Source organism: Apteryx mantelli, chromosome 6 (genome assembly GCF_036417845.1).
Source record: "Apteryx mantelli isolate bAptMan1 chromosome 6, bAptMan1.hap1, whole genome shotgun sequence".
NCBI classification, from domain to species: domain Eukaryota; kingdom Metazoa; phylum Chordata; class Aves; order Apterygiformes; family Apterygidae; genus Apteryx; species Apteryx mantelli.
The window spans coordinates 29,580,864-29,599,110 of record NC_089983.1 but is presented as its reverse complement, the minus strand read 5'-3'; the positions used below and the strand labels follow the sequence as shown (position 1 = coordinate 29,599,110).

The 18,247-nt window shown below is 34.7% G+C and overlaps 1 protein-coding gene across 1 annotated transcript in view; it reads right to left on the bottom strand.

Annotated features, from left to right (window-relative positions):
- Positions 1-18,247, bottom strand: part of TTC21B (tetratricopeptide repeat domain 21B) — a 43,694-nt gene that overhangs the window by 1,537 nt on the left and 23,910 nt on the right. Inside the window, exons 19-28 of the mRNA XM_067299109.1 lie at positions 17,068-17,174; positions 14,240-14,428; positions 10,308-10,418; positions 9,258-9,339; positions 8,318-8,468; positions 7,640-7,801; positions 7,056-7,251; positions 6,188-6,412; positions 2,588-2,708; positions 127-194 (exon numbers count right to left, since the gene is read on the bottom strand). Coding sequence (XP_067155210.1) covers positions 127-194; positions 2,588-2,708; positions 6,188-6,412; positions 7,056-7,251; positions 7,640-7,801; positions 8,318-8,468; positions 9,258-9,339; positions 10,308-10,418; positions 14,240-14,428; positions 17,068-17,174 — 1,412 coding nt within the window. The remainder of the gene's footprint in view (positions 1-126; positions 195-2,587; positions 2,709-6,187; positions 6,413-7,055; positions 7,252-7,639; positions 7,802-8,317; positions 8,469-9,257; positions 9,340-10,307; positions 10,419-14,239; positions 14,429-17,067; positions 17,175-18,247) is intronic.

The window sequence follows — 18,247 nt, the reverse complement described above, 5'->3', positions numbered from 1 at the left end:
AAAAAAACAGAGAACACAAACCCTTTCTATTGTTAAGCTGTATATTTTATAAAGTCAACAAAAAGAAACAGTACATGAAAGAGTCACCATAGTAGAGAGAATATTAAGTATGTATGAAAATTTTACCTTATGACAAACATCAATTGCATCAACATATCTCTTTCCTTTCAGGTAATTGAAAGCAAGCTTGTACCCTGTAAGTAGCAGGAAAGAAAAGGCAACAATTACTGTTTCTGTATTAACTAATGAAAACATCACATTCAAATTCATTTTGTCCGCTGTATATTTCTACAGATAGTATAACTGTTTTCTAATATTCTTTCACCCAAACCTGTAAAGATCAAAATTTCTGTTCTTCTTAAACTCACTTTAAGTAGTAAATAAAATCCTTTACCCTAATAGTTATGTTTGAATCAAAAGGCAACATTATTCCAATGAGTATGTGTTACTACAGAGAACACCTAAAGGTTGTCCTCATTCATTTACTGCAGTACCCCACATAATTTCTCACTGTGATCTACAATACACCGTTCCTCTAGAAACAAAAACAAAACAAAACAACAACAAAAATCAGTAATTCCTTTATTAAAGGACAAAAACGAAAAAATAGCAGGTTATCAACAACAAACTATGGAATTAAAAATGCTACTTTGTTTCACTGTCAGCAGACCATAGATTTTAAAAAAAAAAATTACATGCTAAGTTCCATAGCAACATGTCAGGCTGATTTTCAGGGTAATAGATATAGTTGAAGTATACGAGTGTGGACAGAGTTCAGGTCTGAGAAAAAAAAGGTTAAAAATACGTAGTTTCCAGAAGATGGTAAAATGGAGTTTGGAATTTCAAACCTTTCATTTACAAATCTATCCTTCTCTAGCAAATGAGTAAGAGGGATCTGAGACCAGTTTATACGGTTTTACTTGACAGTCCCAGTTTTTGCCGCTTTAACCATTTTAGTTTTAATGCATGGCAATTCTAAGTCTCAGAATGCTGTACACAAAAACAGAAAACAGAGCATGTAATGCCTTCAATTTGACCTTTAATTTTTTTGTATGCAAGATCAGTATACATTTCACTTTGCTAAGGCACTCTTACGCAGACACCAAATGACAATCAGATTTTGTATTTTTGCTTAATTCTGACCCTCAGGAGGGTTTCAAAATAGCAAGAAAAAATTAACATATGTTTGCTACAAACTCAAGAAATTACCACACCTTTTTGCTATTAAAAGCACCTTTTTGTTACTAAAATTGTATTTAATGTATTTATTTGAACAATAACTGTAAGATCTTGGCCAAGACACTCATAGGTCCTCCTATAAGACTATTTACTATTAAAATTACTGCATCTTAAAATCTGGAGATTTTTCCATATAAACCAAGTCAGATTTCTAGCAGTCCTTTTTATTTCTGTTTTGACATTCTAGTCTTATTTCTGCTTTCACTCTCCTGATTTTGTGACTCAGAATATGCAGGGCCATATCTAGTTTTGGCAATCCATCCATGCCTGTCCATTACTGTATCTTTAACTGTATTACAAAAGCAGGAGCTAAACAACAGAACATTTAGTTCCATTAACAAAACACCTATTTCTTTATCCTGCAGAATATATCAGATATAATCATGAAACCAAATCATTGCGGCATCAAGGAGCTGCAGCTAGAAAAACAACAGGTATGATCATTCATATGCATAACAATTATAATCTTGTTAAAAAGCACTGGTGTTTCAGATGACATGGAAAGCTGTCTCACCCTAACACTAAAGAAAATAAGGGTGCAAAAAAACCCCAACCAAACCAAAAAAAACCCCAAAACAAAAAAAACCCGCTACTTGCAATTTGTAACATGTATGTAGTTTTCTAAGCAAAAAGCTATCAAAAATTTATCCCAAAACTGAGAACAAAAGTTGGAAAAACCACCATCCTTGGGACCTAGAAATAGACCATGGGAACTGAGTAAGGAAGGGGATTTTATCCTATGTACAGGTTTTAAAGGGTTAAGATAGACTTATTAACCATCTGAAGTGGAACTTTAATAGTATCCCAAGCTTTCAGTTGAGCAATTTTAAACGAGAGATAAAACATATTTAAATAATTTATTTTAAAAGTCCTTAGTCATGTATACACACCCATATCCATATAGATATTTGTATGATTGTCAAAATGAAATAGTTAAATCAATGATCTGCCACCATATGATGCTTAAGTACTATAAGTAGTTCTAGTATGTGATAGTACATCCTATATTCCTATAAACACATTCAAAATGCATACTGTACTTATGATCAGTATATAAGTTGTTTACAAAGACAGTAAACTATAAAACGATTCCAAAAGAAACCTCGTGGGGAAGCCTGCTAAAAGAGTAACTGGAAACTTCTTAAGTATTATAAAATTGCTCTCTTGCCAGGAGGGCTCTCCAAGTGACTGTTAAATGGACCTTTAAACATTTAAGGCTTTTACGAGAAGACAACCAGTAAACATACTCTACTACTTTGGCAAATTAAATGCAGTCTTTCCAATAAAAGGTGGCTGTTTCATTTCTACCGTATTGCCAGAAATCATAAATGTAGCCATATAAACATACCTATTGTTGGATTTGTCTGGCTTCCATATTTCCAGGCCATCTCATAATTTATTGCTGCATCCCTATACGCTTGTTCTTTTTCCATTATGTATCCCATGTATTCATAAGCCTTGCAACATGACTGCAAAATATAAATATTCAAAGTTTTATTTAGAGAAGCTCATATAGTACTGACAGCCTAATGCTTCAACACTTGAAATCTGTACAACTAGAAAGCATAAACAATACTTGTGTAACTTCTATGACATGACATTCATTATTTAAAATACCAGCAATACAAATCAGCTGTATGGAATTCTGCACAGTGACTTTCTAAATTACTCTAAGTACAGAGCTCTTCAGAGGATACAATTCATCTTCCAAAAATGTTTAGAGCCTCCAGAAGTCCAGTAGATACCTCTCTTAATAGTAATAATCCTATATAGCAGCCACATTTCAAGTCCAGTCTGAAAGTATTAGATCTTCCACAAATAGTTTGTTTCACTATTTCTTAAAAATGAAAAAAAATTTCTTAGCCTTGTTTTTGGAAGATGTTTTGCATTAAAATTTTCCATTTAAAGCAAAACAAAGACAAAAATATCCTGAAGAGAACACCAACTATTAAATAGTTCATCTTGATTAATTGCAACTGGCAAGTTACAAGCAACTGGCAAGTTACAAGCAACTGGCAAGTTACAAGCAACTGGCAAGTTACAAGCAACTGGCAAGTTACAAGCAACTGGCAAGTTACAAGCAACTGGCAAGTTACAAGCAACTGGCAAGTTACAAGCAACTGGCAAGTTACAAGCAACTGGCAAGTTACAAGCAACTGGCAAGTTACAAGCAACTGGCAAGTTACAAGCAACTGGCAAGTTACAAGCAACTGGCAAGTTACAAGCAACTGGCAAGTTACAAGCAACTGGCAAGTTACAAGCAACTGGCAAGTTACAAGCAACTGGCAAGTTACAAGCAACTGGCAAGTTACAAGCAACTGGCAAGTTACAAGCAACTGGCAAGTTACAAGCAACTGGCAAGTTACAAGCAACTGGCAAGTTACAAGCAACTGGCAAGTTACAAGCAACTGGCAAGTTACAAGCAACTGGCAAGTTACAAGCAACTGGCAAGTTACAAGCAACTGGCAAGTTACAAGCAACTGGCAAGTTACAAGCAACTGGCAAGTTACAAGCAACTGGCAAGTTACAAGCAACTGGCAAGTTACAAGCAACTGGCAAGTTACAAGCAACTGGCAAGTTACAAGCAACTGGCAAGTTACAAGCAACTGGCAAGTTACAAGCAACTGGCAAGTTACAAGCAACTGGCAAGTTACAAGCAACTGGCAAGTTACAAGCAACTGAAAAGCAAATTCCAAAAAGTATCAAGCACTACAGTCAAAACTAATGGTTTCATATGTTACACATACATAAAAATCAATTTAATTCCATATTTTAAACAGTCCTATATTCAGAAAAAAATCATGCAGAAATCTTATATTAAGTATATAAAACAGGAAAAAATTATCAGATAAGCAAAAATGCAAATTACTTTAAGGTCTTAGTTTGAACAGCTTATAAGCTTGCAAGTTTACATGATGTTGCCAGTAGGCCAAATATTTTCAAGGCAAAAATGAAACTGTGATGAATATATGCACCTAGTTTATCATACAGCAGAGCAAAGATAAATACCGATAGATAAATTACATTCCATCTTTAGCTTTGCCATTCCCAATTAGGCTTCCGAAGTCTACTGATGAAAAGTACCCAAATCACAGCATATTGGGATAAACAGAGTGCCTGGAGGATCAGGACAATGTATTCCCTATAATCTCTCTCATTTGTGATAAATTGCGGGGGGAGGGGAAGGAAGGCCTCAAAATCCAGGAAGAGAAATCAGTCATCTGCTCATTGGGCTCTCACTAGTTTGAGATACAGCTCATGAACTGGACTAATTCTAAGCCTTTTAAATGGAAACAAACCCATATTACATTATATTAGGCTTTATACAGTCTTCACTCAACATATTTACTACTTACACTGAATATACATATCCACATCATTCATTTCTGATTGCTAAAAACAAACCTAAAAACTAAATAATCAAAAATAATGTGTTCTCTCAATCTAATCAAATCCTCTAACTTGGAAAATGACATAGAAAATACTTTCTAGTGAATTAGAAAAAATACATGTTCTAAAACATTCACCATCTAATTGTACAGTATGATTCCTGCCTGGCTTCCTGCTTTGTATGCTAGCTGGAGAGAAAGCAGCATTTTCTGTGCTGTGCTGGTAAAAAAACGGAGGTGCAGATTTCTAACTTGCTATCCTCCCTTTATTATCCAGAGCTTGTTTATGTAAGTACTTCAGGCATCTCAAACCTTTTAGAAGAAAACAAATTATTAGGTAGTCTGATGTAGACTATGCTTGTAGAGCTGCGTGGATACTTCTGCAGCAAGATGTCATCTGTGGTATAGACGTGACCAACAGATCATCTATTTTGAGATATGTCTTCTTTTGAAAGATGACTCATGTTTATCTACCCTGCAATGATAAGGATTTTACAGCTTCCCTTGGTCATCTGGACAAGCAAGTAACTGTCCTCATAGAATTTTTTCTTAACTAAATTCAAAAGTTTTCTGAAAAATGAAACTGAACACATCCTATTTTAAGAGGCATCTCAGCAGAAGTACATGATACCATTATGCCAAGATTCGTTGTGGCTGCCTCTTAGTTTTATGTGTAAAAATAAAAAGAACACATGTCTGAAAAAGTCAGCCTCTCGTGGAGGTTCCAGAAATGTGACAGAAGGAGAAACCTTACCCTCTACCCTGACTAACTAGGAAAGAGAAATATATAGTGTAAGGTTCTTATCTAAACCAAACCCGCACAGTAGAAATAGCATCCTGAACCTGTAGCATAGCATCTGCAGAGGACTTAGACCATTACATGCATCACATATGAATGAAAGTGAAATGTATATTTAGAAATAAAAATGCAATCAATTTTTCACAAAAATGGGAAATAAGTAAAACAGCTAAGATCCACAACTGTTCCTGTAGTCAAAGCAGAGTATTTTTTAATTTGTCTGCTCAGAAATCCTGAGGTAAAACATTAGGACTTGTCTCAAGTCAATTTACAAAATAATAGCTTCACAGCAGAGAATTAATACAGGCCTTATTTAAAAAAAAAAAAATCCTGCATAGCAGCAGGCTTGCAAAACAAGGCTTATAAACTTAAATGTTTAAAAACATATTTCAAGACAGGAAGATAACTTTCCTTAATAAATGGAACAAGTGTCCACAATTTATATGGCTACATTTTCAACAGCTTTTACAAGACTTGGTGAAATGCATCTCTGACATTCCATAAACACCTTCAGACTGTAGTGTCACCACAGCTAAAACCAAGTATGAATAAAAATGACTAAGAAGCATTTACAGACAGATTTGTTTTCTGTCCTCCAGAGCAAATTGCTGGATTCCTAGTTTGCTTTGGTCTACTTCTGCTTAATAAGTTAAATACTAGGCAGTTGGAAAAAGACATTTTTAGTAAGCATATTTCAGGGGAAAACTAAACAACCTTCCATTATAATTCTTCTGAATGTTTTTAATACGTAGTCACTTACCCTGTTATGACGAAGGCATCGCTTTAGTAAATCACCTGCCATATCATATTTTGCAGATTGAATATATATATCAGCAAGCAGAAGCCAACTCTTTTCAAACTCCTCTGCATCGATGGGATTCCAGTTCATTTTTGAAATTCGTTTTAACTGATTTCTGGCTCGTGGAGTCTGTTTTAAGATCATGTAGGCTGTGGCCATTCCCAAAAGTGCTGGTATATGATCCTTCTGCAATAAAAAGCATAGTTGCTTGGGTTTTTTTGTTATTGCTTTAAGAAAAAAAAATGTTTTCTAAATAAGACTTTCACTGGGCATCAGAAAGTTAGCTTGCACACCTCTTCAGGGCAGTGCTGCAAATAGGATTAATGTAGTAAATTAAAAAAAATGTCCCCCAAAAAGGAAAAGCTAGATCCCTTCTCTCATCATCACCACCTTTTATGCAGAAGGATAACTTTGCACTGCAGTCTAAATTCTGTCAAATTGCCAATAAAATACATGAAGGCAGCTTCTACCAAGTTGTTTGTGCTTACAGAATGAAGGCACTGTATGAAGTTATCAGACATGCTGTTGGCAAAGACTAGGAATTAGAAGACAACAGACCCAACAACCCAAGCCAAAAATCCAATTCACATTTTAATAATTGTGGCAAGGCTGGCATATAGTTTAAGCTCGCTATTCAATGGAGAACTTGTAAAAGATTTTCAGCAAATCATTTTTATCAATTTGAAATAAAACATTCTTAATGAGAAAAATAAAGACCTTAGAATCAATATTATAAAGACACATAATATTTCTGAACGTAAACTGTGACATTAGTTAAATAACCATAATAGGTGAGAGGCAGGACAGTGAGGAGGATGAGATTACTAACCTCAGCCACTACAATTTCAGTGAAAGTGTTCAGTGCTCGTTCAACATTTGATTTCTGTTTGGTTGCCATGAGACAGTAATTTTCCATGATTCGCAACTGAATGTGACCCTGAACAGTCTGTGGCTTGAGTTCTTTGAGGAGATTTTCTGCTGTTCTCACTGCCAACTGCACAGACTCCTGCTTCTCTGTTGAATTACTATTATCAGAAAGAAAGTGTTTATAAAAACCATGTTTATTATACACCAAATTATGAGTTACTACAGACTCCATGCTAAAGGCATACCATTTTGTATAACACGTATCTGTTATATGGGTATGCTACTTTGACTCTCTTCTGTAACAAAGGCAATTCCAACCTATCTACAAAGGCAGGCTTTTAATCCTACAAGTGACTAGAATTCCAGATAAAATCCTCTTTATTTTCTACTTGAAATTTGATAGATTTCTTTCATAGTCCAGGATAGTCTCTCACAATACAGTAGGTATAATATCCAAAGCATCAGATGAATTCAATTTCTAGCACTTTATTAAGGGAGGAGCAGGGGGACTGAAGAACACAAACAGTATTTAATTCATTCACTTACCCTATGTCAGCATCCAAATTTTCAAAAACTTCACCCCCTACAGTTTCATTATCTGGGTTCAAACAAATTTCAATCATGTTATAAACAGCATTCTGTCCCCAGTCACTGTCCTTTCGAGCTTTATTAAAATGTCGGAGCGCATCATTTGGTTCACCTGTATACCTAAATGGAAAATTAAAATATTTAAGCTTGAGCAAGTAAAACTCCATCCCCCTCCCCAAAAAAAAACCCAAGAAGAAACCCAAGCATTTAAAAAAAAAAATCACATACTTGCACACACTGAAAATACAAGTTTCGAATAGCATGCACACTATTGCAATGAACATGTTTTTGCAAACTAAAAACAGTCTGAGAAATTCTAAGAATTGAAAATAAGTAATGTTATTGCATTATTAAATCAACAAGAATATCCCCTTTAACAAACAGCAAATATGGAAGATGTATGCAAGACAGACGAAATGAATAGCTTCACTTTCAAAAGGAGCTCATTGGAAAGTATTTTAGAAGAGATGAGGAAACCTCTCCTAAAATTCTAGCATCTAAAGCAGTTAGCAAAATAGTGCTATAGGACTTAGCACAATGTAAGTGGCACCTCTGAATGATAACAGACAACAAGAAAGTTACTTTATATGTATTACATAATCAGATAAACCTTATCTTAATTACAATTGCAAGTACCAAAGATATAGTCCTTTGCAGTACTGAAAGCCTGGTTCAAGCTTTGTTCTGGAAGAATGTTTCTCAGCCATTAACAGAAATCTTGGGACTTCTTCTAGCTTCCCAGCTCTTCTTAACAGATCAATTAATCGTGAAAGGGTTGCGTAATTATCTAAATATACAATAATCAGGACATTATAGTTCCAGTTATTTGCAGTATGAATGGATTTAGAAATGAAGAACCTCGTTTTTCAGATACATATTATACCCTGTATTATTTTTGTAAGGCATATTACATAATGACCACAGATAAAAAAAATGAATATAACAAGTGATACTTGCAATACTACTAAAAAAGCAGTAAAAGGTAAGTTTAATTGTACTCCACTTTCAGAAACACCCAAAAACATTTGCTGTATACTCACAACTTCCTTCACATAAAGTCCAACAGAAAGCTTTGCGTTCATTACAGTATTATTTTATTACATTTTCATAGCTTCTTTTCTCATAATTTGCAAATAGCTCAAAGAAACTTTATCCTGTCAGATTCAAGTTTCTTACATTAATCTTGAAAGGAAATGCTAGGTTTGTGTGTATGCACTTTGATATCTTAAGCACAAGAGAAAGTGCTTTACAATTACAATTAAATAACCCTGTAGCTATATTTGGCTTTAGGTAAGCAATATACATTATTTCTTCTAGGTACAGTAATTTACTTCACGGCAATGTAATTTTCACATCTTCCCTTGCAGTAGAAACCTTTTTACATATATAAAAAATTTAATTTTATACACACATATTAAAAAAATATATTTTTAAATACACAGTGGTCTAAAATATCCTCTATATTTTAGACAGTGCATTTCTTTTTAATCACGCAAAGCATTTTTAAAATGTGTGCTTCTCGCTCATTAGACTTACATATCAGAAAAAATTAAAGATATTATTACTAAGTATTCACCTGGCTTGCGTTCTAGGAGCTGCTGGAAATGAAAGACAGCTTGTTCATAATCTTGCTTCCTGAACATGATATTAGCCATCATCTACAGCAGTGACCCATTTAGAGAAAACAAAACAAAACATTATAAATGGTGTTTTATAATGAACTCTAGTTCTTTAAAACCGGCAGCTGAAACTATAGCTTTAAAGTGTTCCAGGAATTGTGCAATAAGTAACAGAGGTTTTTTTTTTTTTTTTTTTTTTTAAAATCACTCTCTGGAGAATAAGCACACTATAGGCATAGACACACATAATAATAATGAGCAGGTACAGGTAAAACAAATGATGTAGTTTCAGTTTCTTTCCACTGAGAGGTAGCTAAGAGTAAATTTAATAAGATGTATTTAAAGTACTATTACCCTATCCCTGTACCATACTAGGATAAGTTTCAGATGTTACCTAGATTGCTGTGAGAGAATAAGTTGCTCCTGTCTTAGCAGCTTTTGCTTTAGCACATAAAAAGCAAAAGGATTTTTAGCCCATTGAGATGTCTTTTAAGGAAAAAAAGTAGACAAAACACATACAGAGATTCTGTAGCTGTGATTAAAAACAGCTAGGTAGGAATACAATTAGCCATAATTCTATAAAGATTCAAAATCACTTAAAGTACAGTTCCTCTGGAACTGTGAAGTTACTACTGAAGTTTTTCTTAGATGTTTGATTCAGTATTACTGTGCATGGAAAAATAATTTTTTCCCTGACCATTAGTCTACTGTTAAAAGTATAAACATTAAGCCATGCTTTAGTCAATCTTATAACTACTCTTTCTTCCTCTACTGGTATTTTTAGCACACTTTTTGCATTGAGGTAAAAGGAAGGTTACAACTGCTAGAAACTTTGTACTGAATCATTATCAAGCATAAACAGGACATTTTCTTGCAATAGATTTTTTACATTTTTGAAATCAGATAATGCAGACTTTCAAGAGTAATATTTATGGTTTCAACACATTTTAGACAGCATATATATCTCAAAAAACTTCTGATACAGAATTAGTACAAAGGTACATTACCATTGTAGCTGCTTCATTATCTTGGTCATTCTTCAGTAACAAAGAACACTGGTGTTGACAGGCATCAGTATCATCTTGTGCAAGGTATAAACGTGCAAGTTCCAACATTGCCTGTAGATTAAATATTTAACCATATGTAATTCAAAGATACAAGAAAGCTCATTCAGTTCTAAGAGTGTTAACCTGAGATTTGAGACCCTCAGGTACAATTTTCTTCTCTTCTAAAGAGAAAGCTTTCTCTGCTGTTCACTGTGGGTTCTTGGCCAAGTAGTTTCATTTATTTCCATTCCCTCACCTGTAAAATGGATAAATTTTCTGCTTCAAAGGGATATTTTGGAGGTATATTGAAAACAGATGCTTACTATTGCCCTGAAGATAATACCTTTATCTTCAGTAAAAACAGTTCCCTTGGAAAAAAAATGTAAATGCAAGCAGTTTTAAACTCATTGACAGAAGCAAATATCTCATCAAAATTTACTGATTAGTATTAGAGTATTAACAAATTCCAGCAGTTTTCTTATTTGCATTTTCAAGCCCATTAAGACTGTGTGTGGATCCATTCCTGAGAAGCAACTGCAGTAAAGATATTAACAAACTGCAATTTGCATAAGCATGCATCATTAAGATGGAAGTCCCATCATTCTGAATAAAATCCCCCAAAAGTTTGTAAACACCAGAGTTACCACAGATTTAATTAAGTTGCCATTGAAGCAAAAGGGAGTTAAACCACCTACAAAGTAAAACTGGCAGTAGGCAAAATGGTAAGCAATATCACTCCTGGTTAATTTTAAAGTTTTTCTTTTTGTTGATTTTGTTTTTAAAAGGAGACATTTATAATTGCATCTCAATTCTCCCTCTGGTTACACTTGTGAAAGGCACTTCTGGATGGAAATTGTATTTTGAACATCCTGTTCAGCATAAAAAGGCTATTTGCATAATATTTAAGAACTGTTTTCTGTGTATTATCTACTAATTTATTCCCCACAAGTATTAAGGTAGCCAATATAATTCTTTTACAGACTAGGGAATTGAGCAACCACAAAGGATACAAAATAATCATCAGGAACAAAAAAATTTAGTTAACCTTGTACTGAAAGTCCAGAATACATTTACATTAGCATATTTCAGTGGATTTAATATTAACCAAGATAAACTCTAATATTGGACATCTTTTTAAAAGAGATCAGTACAACATCTGCCTTGCTATTTTGTCAAGGCAACCGATTACAAGTCTCAGGTTATACAAAATTCAGCTACAGAAGAACAAGTATTTCCCCCAACCTTTTCCTCTCTATTAGCTCTCCTATAAATACATTAAAACCTTACTCACTGCCTGCAGGAAAAGGGCAAAAAGGTTAAAACAAAGCAAACCTGCAAGAAAAGAATAAACAAGCCATACAGGAGAACATATCCTTCACACCTGAACAATTCTTTCAAGCTTCTCTTTAAACAGTACACACATGCATCTCTCACCATAATCACAGAACTGCCTTCAGAAAATGCAAGAAAAGAAACAAAGAAATCTAACATTATTTCCAATATAGCCCCAGAGATCTCTGGAATGTGTTATTCTTGTGTACATTCCACCATGGAAGTAGACATATGCATAACCTTAGGAATTATGACCGTGGCTGGACGTATGGCAAAAAAATACTGCGCACTGTGAAGTTCATGTTTTGCTCACTACTGTGTTATTTACTTATTCAAATATATGCTATGTAATTCCAAAACAAACACAAGTGAGCAAGGAGCAGCATGCATATGGAGATACCACATATGCAAGAATTTTAATTATGGAAACATCATGTAAACTTTCTTCAAGCTGCTGTTCCTATGTGCATACCAGAAGATTTTAAATAAATAAATAAAAACAGTATTCTAGTTAAGAGACACTTCCCACCTGGAGCATGGGATGAAAGCCAAGAAAACTGGACATCTACACCGGATCCTAGTGACTGGAAGGGGAATCTAAATCTTCAGTCCAGCTCCCCCCTCACCCCCCCAAAACAATGATACTCGTGTCAATTCAAGTCTGCATTTGGAAACTGCATTACCTCTTATTTGGTAAGAGAAACTAGGACTCTAGGGTATTACATACAAGGTCTAACTATGTGAAAAAAAACTTAATGTGGGTTGCAGTCTCCTCAATTAGCTGAATAGTTTGGTTAATGCGTGTCAATTCTGTTCTGGGTTACTTTGGCGCAAGTCCAGGATGAAATAAGGTATAGATGGTATCAGACAAAGAAATTGCCAATTCTTCCACATATAATTAAGGAAAGCAATCCCTATGAAGGCATGAAAAAAATGGGCATGTAATTAACAGCTCAGATTTAAATTTCACAGTAATAAGCACTCAATTCAGACCTTGTACTAGCAATGGTTTTAAAAATGAAGGGAAGAAAACAAGTTCAAGTCTACTGAAACTACAGGCAGAGAGAGGGGATTCATTTATTCTAGCTGTCGGTTACAGAGTTTTTGCTTTCAGTACTCTAAACAGGGAACAAGTTTTCCCAAACAAGATGTCATTGTATTTCATGTTGCTAGTGAGAAAGGATTAAAGCAAAAAAAAAAAAAAAAAAAACCGAAAAAAATCACACCCACCACACACACAAGCAACCTCCCCCCACCCCCCCCCACCCCCCGTAAGCGCACAAAACAAGTGTACAATGTCAGTGCATAACATACATCATAACAATGGGAATCTCAGCTGTGAGCTTTTAGCAAGAAATGCAGGGAAATGCCTTGCTGGTATTTCAGTAGTGGTATGAAGGAAAGATCTATGCTTTGATACTGAATTACCAGGACTGCATACCATCGAAGCCACTTCTGTACCTGCATTAGGATAGGCAGTCTCCTGGCTTTAATGGTGGAATGAGGAAATCTGCCTCCTTTGAAGATTTTAAGGATATTTTATTCCCTCTCCCAATTTTTTTTCTTTTATCCTTCTTGCAAGTTGCCTTGAAGAAAGCCTGTCTCAAAGATCCTGAAGCTGTAGCTTTGGAAAGGACCTAAATTCTTGGGAGCACAAGGCATGGGCATTAAATACTAAAACCAGGTGACGTGCTGATTATTTAGCAGCTGGTGAACCTGACAGCTGTCCAATAAGAGGAGAATAAGAAGCAAAACAAGAAGTCTTCATGTACACCCAAACATACAATAATACGCTTATGCTAGAACATTATGGAAGTTTGATAAAAATTCATTTTTAATCTAAGAAACCCCGAAGTTGACACTTATTTTTGGTTCTGATACAGAGGTCATGGTAAGTTTCTCAGCCTTTCCCTTCTCCCTCTGTTATTTCTAGAGCACAGGACTATTAAAGGGGAAGAAGGAAGAGGGGATAAAAATAAGCTCAAATTTACCAGCAATTATCAACAGGCAGATTTGTGGGAAAAAGACAGTTCAGGGAGAGAGAAGCAGCACAATAATCACTGCTGAACAATAGCAAGTTACTAAAACCAGAACACTACCAAGCACAGTTAGAAGTCTAAAACTGTTAAACAGAAGAGGGAAACAAACCATCTGAACTGACTGAGGACTCTGGGACTTCATTCCAGACCACCGGCAACAAGCAGGACTGGCACAATCTCTGCTATTTCCCTACTTTACCTTACACGTCCTCCACCCGTGCACGAAGACAGGTATATTGTATGGTCTAATGGACAACTCTGAGTGAATGCAGACAACCACTTGAATCAGAGATTTGTGTAAACAGACAGGAATTGGTAGTAAATAAAACTGTTTTATCAAAATAAACAAGTAAAGGAAGAAACTTCAAAGTAGAAACAAATACAAAAACTTTAAAAGCTTTATGTACATTGTAAAGCAGACATAACTAATATATGCTTCTACACTGTGGTAATTGGAAAAACATATTTTAGATATAATGATGGAATGAAAAGCAATGTAAAATAGCCAGTGGGAGGACTGACCTTGTTATCGGTTTCACAGTGAACAAGAGCTTCTTTGTAAAATTTAATTGCTTTTTCATAGTTTCGCTGGGCTGTAGAAAGTTTTGCAATCTCAGCACAAATTTCAGCTGCTAACTGCTTCTGTGCAGGAACTGCATCCAGCTGTTCTATTTGAGCCCGTTTAAGTACTCTGGCTTGTAATTCTCGAGCCTAGTAGAGGGAAAAGAACAAAGAATGACTGATCAGAAATTTTTAACGAAATGAATGTTACAAGCCTATAAATGCAAATTCTCCTGTACATTTTACAGATATAACCCCCAAATAATAAAAAGGCAGGTAAAAGTGTCCCTGCTTCACAAAACAAAGAAAACCAGTAAAACGAAACAAACCCCCCACAAATCCCTCCTTCAACAACCACGTTAAATTGCCTCGTCTCCCCAAAACCCACATTAAAAACACATTGAAAAGCAACCTAGTGTTTAACACTTCCAAAGAGACGGAATCCCAATATTCTTTTTTCTAAACTACTCCTTATTACAACTATACACCAATGCAATACTTCCCCATCCAAAATCTACACTTCATACAACATAATTTTGAGGTAACCATACATTTTGTGATATGTAAGAACAGGGCATTAAAACAAAAAGCCAGGGAGGGTTCCAATTTATCCCTTGCATACTGGATGAAAAGGGTGGTATGGACAAAGACCCTCAGGTAAATCTGTGTATAGATTTCCTTAACTTTTATTAGAGAAAAGATATCAGTACCAAAGGTAAATGAGTCAAAGGACTGTTCTTCAAACTCTGTCTCTGTAGCAACAGCAGTAGTGAGACTTAATTAAAACTGAAGTCACTCTTGTGATTATATGGATTAGTTTAATATTAGTAATATTTAGGGTAAATGCATTAATTTCAATTAAGATGTCACATTTTTATTGATCTATATTTCCTCCTTTTTTATGTCTTGCATTAGTTATAACTAATGTCTTCTCCAATTTAAATGGTTATGCTCCAATTTATAACTAATGGAGTTGCAATAACAAAAATGGTGGCCTAGGACATCATTGAACAAAGCCTAGTTATTAAAGAGAAAAGCAATGCTTTGGCACACAGATCCTATAGTTTTGCTTAGAACTTTCTTCATCATGTCCGTGGTTCCTGTTAATAACTTGCTTTTTCTCAAATCTACTTCATAACATCAAAATTATTCAATAGAAGTGGTACCTAATGTCTTTTTCCTTCTCTAATTTTTTTTAAAAAAATTAAGCTTTTGATAAGGTGGATAAACAAAACTTCAAGGGCCCAAAGTCCTTTATTAAGCACAGAAAACTCAGCAAAAATGCAAAAAAGTTGGGTTTTTTTGAGGATCTTCCCTTACAGAGTGATTAAGAAGGTTACAGCAGAAGCAAGGAAGTAGAGCTCTTTGTTAGTATCAGATGCCCCAAAAGAATAAGACAATAAGACAAAAATAAGAATAAGATAAGGGAATAGCTACACCCAATTCTGATTATACCCGATCTGTTCTCTTTGATTTCAACTGGAATTCTACCCAGTTAGCATACATCAGATAGAAGACCTCTTGAGCAGAAAGGAGAAACCTAACTATCTATCTCAACTTTGAAATCAAATCTGAGAGGAGCTGCTCACTCATTTAAAAGTTCACAAGCTGAAAAGATGGAAGCTCTAATACCATTTGCTTTTTCTTTTTCCCTGCCTTTTTGCCTGGCAGGGAAGAAGAATGAACAAACATAAAATCTGGGGGGAATTCTAATATCTCTCTGAAAAGCAAGGGAAGAAAGTTGTTCGATGAAAGAGGCAATAACATGATTGTGCAGTTACTCCTACTGAAATAACCAAAATACAAGTGTTTTTGTAGAAATGAATGTGGCAGTAATGGTGAAGCAGCAGAAAAAGACTTCAAAGAGAGTGGATACAAGGAAGAACAGTTGTGAGGCCAGTAACAAAAACAGTGACAAAAGAAAAAGAGGAGAGAAACAATCTTGAAATAAAACAATTTTATACATAATTTTATTTTTTATGTAAAATTATCTTTCTAACCAATCTATGTGACTGACTCTTCTTCATGGTCAGAAGATGTTACCAAGGCTTACTGTTTGTGTAACGGAATTAAGGTGTAATGGAAGAGCAAAATATATTGACACAACATCTTACTTAGCTTTCCTACTATGAACAATTTAGGGAAGAAAAAAATCCTTGACATATTTAGTATTTGTGTGTTGAGAAATTATCTTTTGAATAGATAAAATTATCTCTAGCTTTCAGTTTTGCTCCTTTCAAGCCTCATTCTGAGTGATAATATTCAATTCTATGATTAACAGACCTTATTATTAATGTTATCTTTAGGGAGGAATAAAGAAAACACACAAAAAGCACAAGAACAAAAACCAAGGAAAAAAAACAAGGCAACAGGCATCCACTGTAAGCTGTCCCAGATTGTTCTGTGACTAGTCTTCAGTTTTGAGCTAAAGCTATGTAAGCTAACCGTCTTCATAGTTGTTTAAACTATGCTCCACAAAAAAACAAAAAAACAAAAACAACAAAAAACCCAACTTATACTATGAATCCAGGCTTCCAGTGGTACCTTGAATTCTGATCTGGAATTCAGATGATACTCGTCACAAAAAGCTTCATTTTTTTCTAATCACTTATGTTCCTTACATTTCATATCAGTCACTGGTATGAAATCACTGTGGTCATTTCAGTCACTGATGGTTTATCACCATCATGTGCAAGTCTTTCCTCATTCACAAAAATATTATGGTCAGAACCTGGAACGAAAGCGAAGACAATACAAGTTTTTTTTGTTTTTTTTTTTCCTTCCTTTACCTGTTGTAAGGAAACAATAGCTTCATCATTCTTCTCCATCTTGCTGTAAATTTTTGCCAGAAGAGCCTGATAACGTCCATCTTCCATCAGAGAAGACAATTCATTAACTATAAGAATAACATTAAACAAACATGATTCTTTCAAGAAATGAACCTGGGAAATTCAAAGAAATATGAAGCTCCAGGCAAAAGTTTAAATGAAAAGCTTGCAGCTCAGGTTTTAAGTGTTTAGGATTGTGATTTGACTCTATGCTTCAAGTTAATGGGTAATGGAAGGAGCAAGCACTACACAACTTATGAACAGAGTGAGATTTGAGGCAGAAGGATGTTGAAGATCCATAAAAAAAACATACAAAAAAGTATACATTAGTCTGTCTATTTGCATTCTCAGAAATACATGAGAGAGGCTTTTGATTTAAATGGACAAGAGAAGTAAAGCTACTCCTGATATTTCTTGTATAAAACCTCCCCTAAGGCAATGAAAAATGTCCAAACCAATTTGATGAGCGTGTAACTGTACCCCAAAAAACGTATAAAATCATATTATGAAGTTTCTAGTCAGACCTCAAACTACTTTCCTTTTGCTAGAGTCCGAGCAAGAGACATGAACAAGAGCAGTTATTTTAACTAAATAATTTAGTATTTACTCAAAAAGCAGCAAGCTACTTTTGATTAGTGGTTGAAATACATATGCATAAAATAATCCTTGAAAAATACGAGTTATTCCCTAGTTTGTATTAATTTTAATCTATTGACAAAGTAATATCTTGAATGCAGTTACCTATTTAAACACCACCAAAACCTATGTATTTTAAAAAACATTAAGGTATTGAGCTATACTCTCTTAGCAAACTGTCTTTAAGGAGCTGTCATTGTGACAGAGAATATTTTAAGTCAAAGATTAGCCCAGGTACTCAACCATGTGAAATTATTCCCTCTAATACATTTCCTGTATTTCATTTTTGTTTTCCAAAGGACATATATATTTTTGAAGTTCTACAAAAGATAGTTAAGTGTTCTGTATTTCACCCAATGGAACAACCCAGTCAGTGGCAGACACATGCACCTGCTCCACAAGAAAAACAAACAAACACACACTGATTTGTGTACTTTTTGCTTCATTTTGAGATGGAAGAAAAGATTTTAAAGTACATGGGGCAAGCTGTATTTATTGCTAGTTT